The sequence below is a fragment of the Eimeria tenella genome, genomic scaffold (genome assembly GCF_000499545.2).
Source record: "Eimeria tenella Houghton genomic scaffold, Eth_scaff832, whole genome shotgun sequence".
Classification (NCBI taxonomy): domain Eukaryota; phylum Apicomplexa; class Conoidasida; order Eucoccidiorida; family Eimeriidae; genus Eimeria; species Eimeria tenella.
In genome coordinates this window covers 1-4,671 of record NW_013545945.1, presented here as the reverse complement: position 1 = coordinate 4,671, position 4,671 = coordinate 1, and the positions used below count along the sequence as shown (strand labels likewise).

Here is a 4,671-nt window from a genome sequence, read left to right as displayed (position 1 = left end):
CTGCGGGGCCACGAAGGCGCAGCCCCCCGCCGAGGAGCCCCGCAGCAGCAAACGCCGAACACACAGGGATGTCGACACTTCGCTGCTGCATGTGCTTTGCTGCTGCTGCTGCTGCTGCTGCTGCTGCATGCCGTGCCTCCGCAGCTCTAGGGGCCTCTCCTGCTGCTGCAGGGGAGGGCCCTTCACGGAATGCCCAGCAGCACTTGAGCAGACTGTGTCTGCTGCTGCAGCCTCAGCAAGTGCTGCAGGCGCCGCCGGTGATGGGGGAGCTGCAGCGTCAGCAGCAGCAGCAGCCGCTGCTGCTGCTGCTGCTGCGGGGGAAGCCTGCGCTGCGGGGGCAGCTGCGCGCGCGCGTTTTGCTGCTCTCGGCGAGCTGCTGCTGCTGCGTTTGAGTCTTTGCTGATTTGTTTGTCTTCTTAAAAGACAAGACAGCCGCGGCAAAAGACCATTTGGCAGCGGAGGGACACAAAACTCATCAAGAACTCCAAAAGTAGAGACCCCCAGGCGCTGCTGCTCTGCTGCTGCTGCTGCTGTTGCTGCTGCTGCTGGCTTTGCTGCTGCCTTGCTGGGGACGGTGTAAATGGCCCCCGGGGTGGTGATGCGGCGGTAGGCCTGCAGCCTGTGGGTGTGGGGCGGCAGCTGCAGCAGCAGCACGAGCTGCTGCAGCTCTTCGTGGGAAATGCTTTCGAAGCAGCGGCTGAGGTCTCCGACAATTTGCTGCATGCGGTGTATGTACACCCGGCGCAGGCCGCAGCAGGGCCCCTGCTGCTGCAGCAAACGGCGCAGCAGCCGCAGCCGGCCTTGGTAGCGCCGCCACCAGGCCGTGAGGTGTACGTACACCTCAGAATTCGACATTACTGAACAGCCCAAAGCTTCCGAACTGAAGCGACACAAACAAGACAAGTGTTGGCAGATGGGGCGCAGCACGGAGTTCACTGACAAGCTGCTGCTGCGCTCCCGCTGCGCTGCAGCACGCGGCCGCAGCAGCTGCGCGCTGCTGCCCTCCCGCTGCGCTGCAGGACACGGCCGCAGCAGCTGCGCCCCGCTGCGCTCCCGCTGCGCTGCAGCAGACGTCTGCAGCAGCTGCGCGCTGCTGCACTCCGCCTGCAGCAGCCGCCGCAGGTAGTCGCCGTACGTGGAGGCCCCCGCGGCGCCTGCTGCTGCTGCTGCGCTTCCTGCACTCCCCGCTGCTGCTGCGCTTGCTGCTGCTGCGGCGCCTGTTGCTGCGGCGCACGCTGCTGCTGCTGATGGTAACAGCTGCCTGGAGCGCCCGCTGCAGGGCGGGAACCGCGCGCCAGCGGGCGCCGAACAGCAAGCCTCTTGCTGCTGCTGCTGCTGCTGACGGATGGTGGCGAGCTGCTGCTGCACCTGCAGCAGCAAACGCGCTAAGTGGGCCCCGCTGGGGCCCCTTGATAGATTCACCAGCGGCCTGCAGCCGCGGACCTTGGGAATAAAGCGAATTCGGGGGATTGCTGCAGCAGCAGCAGCATCGAGACAAAGTGGCGGTGCTGCTGCTGCTGCTGCTGCGCCTGAAGGCGCAGTCACCGCGGAGACAGCCTCAACAATAGACTCCAGGTCATCAGGGCTCTGGGAAGGGGTCTCCGTCTTGCGTCGCTTCCTGCTGCTGCTGCTGTTGCTGCTGCTGCTGCTGCTGGCCACACAAGGGCTATGCGTGCTGCAACCGGGGCCCGCGCTGCTGCATCGTTTGCTGCTGCATGGCTTGCTGCAGCAGCAGCAACTGCTGCTGCTGCTTTCTGGCCCTGCTAGCCAAAGCCTCTTGGGGCCCTTGGGGCCCTCTGTGCTGCCAGCAGCAATTTGCCGTTTGCTGGGGGCAACAGGAGCGTCCTGTGCATCCTGCTCGTGCCCTGCTGCGTCACTTGCTGCCGCCACAGCAGCAGCAGCAGCAACAGCAGCAGCAGCAGCAGGGCTGGCTGCGCGTGGCTGGAAGCACTGGGCGTACAAACGAGCAGAAGCAGCAGACTCAATTCGAAACCAAACTCCCTTTCGGTAAAAGCGAGACCGCCGCTGAGAAGACTCAGCCTCCGTCACGTAAAAGTGACAGCTGCAGCAGCAGCAACAGCAGCAGCAGCAACAGCAGCAGCAGCGGCAGCAGCAGCAAAGGCAAGATAGGCAAACTGCGGTAGGACTCTTTGTGGCTCCCTGTAGAGGCTGATATAACCCAAAGGCCTAAACCTCAAACCCTTAACCCCAAACCCTTTGAACCTGAAACCCTAAATCCCAAACCCTAAACCCTAATTAGGGCTTCTGTGGGGTTGCTCCACACGCAGTTAGTTAGGAGGAAGGTGCAGGCAGCAGCAAGAGTGATAAGGCAGTTTGTGTCGCTGCACTTGATCTAGTCAAAGCTAAGCAGGAAGACAAGCAGCAGCAGCAGCAGCAGCTGCTGCTGCTGTGCTGATGCTGCTGCTGCTGCTGCAACTGCAGACTCAAATGAGGGCATCTAGAGCTCACCGCAAGAGAGGGACAATGAAATGGGAAAACAAAAAGAAAATAAGCCGCTCCAGAAAATGCTTGCGTTCCTGCTGCTGCAGGCGCAAGTGGCGCCGCGACAGCTGCTGCTGCTGCTGCTGCTGCTGCTGCTCCTGCACCTCCATTTCACCTTGGAAACCGTTGCACGGCAGGACGCGCCTCTGTGGCTCGCTGGTGCTCCCCTCTTCTGCCGCTGCTGCTGCTGCTCCTGCTGCCCGTGCTGCTGCTGCTGCTGCTGCTGCTGCTGCTGCTGCTGCTGCTGCTCGCTGCCGCTTCGGTGCTGCAGTTTGCATGCGGTGCATGAGCTGGTGAACTGTGAGAGTCTCTGTGGAGTTGAGGCAAACAAACTGGCGGACTCGCTGCAGGAAAAGCCGGTAGTTGTACGTACACCCCAAGAGGCAGGGGGGCACCACTTGCTGAGCAGCAGCAGCAGCAAAAGCAGCAACACGGGCTGTTGGCACAGCCCAGTCTAGGGCTGGCGGCTCTTCTGAAAGGGGTTTGCTGCTGCTGCTGCTGCCAGCATTGCTGCTGCTACTGCTGCTGGTGTTGCTGCTGCTGCTGCTGTTTCCGCTGCTGCTGCTGGCCTTGCCGCTGCTGGTCGTGCTGCTGCTGCTGCTGCTGCTGCGGGAAGCTGCAGCAGGGCGCGCAGCTGCTCGGCGGGCCTCGGGGGGGACCTTGCAGTGTCTCGACAGCAGCAGCAAATAGGGGCAGCGGCTGTGACGCAGCAGCAGCGCCTCGAAGCCTGGTAGCAGCTCTCTGCAGCAAAGATGCAGCACGCCTAAACCCTCGGTCCTAAACCCTAAACCCTAAACCCTAAACCCCAAAGGCAAGCAGCGCACTGCAGCACAAAGATTCCGCCGTAAACCCTAAACCCTACACCCTAAACCCCAAAGCCAGTCAGCTGCAGGAGAACTTCGAGGCCCTGAGGGCTGCTGCCTAGGGTTTAGGGTTTAGGGTTTAGCCGCTGCAGGCGATATGGAGCCCCAGAGGCCCTGTTAATTTAAATCAATAATGCAAATACTTGAGCCAAAAGCCATCAATTGAAAGACAAGAAGCCCCAAATAAAATAAAATATTGAATTAAAAAATAATTAAATTTTAAATTACCTTTTTAAAAAGAATTAATTCAAATGGCTGCTTAGATAACTTGTGCTGCAGCAGCAGCTGAAGCAGCGCCGCCTGTTGGCTCAGCTCCTCTTTATAAATCGCCCTTTGCTGCGCCAATTAGCTGTCATTAATCAATTAATTAATAAATAAATAAATAAATAAATAAATATATTTATTTATTTAAACTAATAAACAAAATAAGCCAAACAGCAAGCTTGCTGCGCACCTCGCCAGCTGCGAGCCCAGCCGCAGCCGCCGCCCAGCGCGCCGCCGGGCTCTGCGTGCCTCCATCCTGCTGCTGCTGCTGTTGCTGCTGCTGCTGTTGCTGCTGTTGCTGCTGCTGTTGTTGCTGCCGGTCCCGTTGCAGCTTGCCATGCCGGCGCCGTTGCCGTGGCCGCTGCCTCTGCCGCTGCAGCAGCTGCTGCTGCCGTTGCTGCTGCCGTTGCTGCTGCTGCTGCTGCTGCTGCTGCTGGGTGGCGCCGCAGGTGCTGCTGCTGCATGCGGCTGCAGCGCCTCGAGGCACTGCCTGCTGAGCGCCTCCGCAAGGGCCTGCTGCTTCCTGGGCAATCCCTCTTTGGCCAATTCGAAAAAGTTTTGATCAAAAAGAATAAACTTCAGCAGCACCCGCGCTGCAGCTCCGAGCGCCCGGCGGCGGGAGTAGCCCGCTGCTGCTTTGGGTGCAGCAGCCCCTTTGTTGCTGCCCCCTGCTGCTGCTGCTCCTGCTGCTGGCGCTTGTGCTGCTCCTGCTGCTGCTGCTGGTGCTTGTGCTGGTGCTGCTGCTGGTGCTTGTGCTGCTGCTGCTGCTGCTGCTGCTGCTGCGTTTGGCGCCGCTGATACTGACGCTGCGTCATTTGCACTGTCTGGAGCTGCTGGAGACGTGGAAGCTGCGGCATCCTCAGGGGTTGCTGCTGCTGCTGCCGCTTCTGCTGCTGCTGCTGCTGCTGCTGGCGCAGTTGCTTCAGTAGCATCAGCAATTGCAATGTGTGAAGCAGGTCGCGCCGCAGCAGCTGTAGTGTTTGTCTGTTCTGCTGCTGCTCTCTCCACTGGGTTGGCGTCTGCTGCTTCCCCCTCAGCAGCA

The 4,671-nt window shown here is 60.4% G+C and overlaps 1 protein-coding gene across 1 annotated transcript; it reads right to left on the bottom strand.

Annotated features, from left to right (window-relative positions):
* Positions 1–213: 213 nt before the first annotated feature.
* ETH_00000870 (uncharacterized protein) lies at positions 214–4,486 on the bottom strand (the record flags this gene model as incomplete). The annotated part of the gene is made up of 4 exons (XM_013380716.1): positions 214–2,062; positions 2,470–3,243; positions 3,820–4,152; positions 4,218–4,486. Coding segments are annotated over 4 exons (3,225 nt in total), but the record flags the coding sequence as incomplete, so codon positions are not given.
* Between the last annotated feature and the right edge of the window lie 185 nt (positions 4,487–4,671).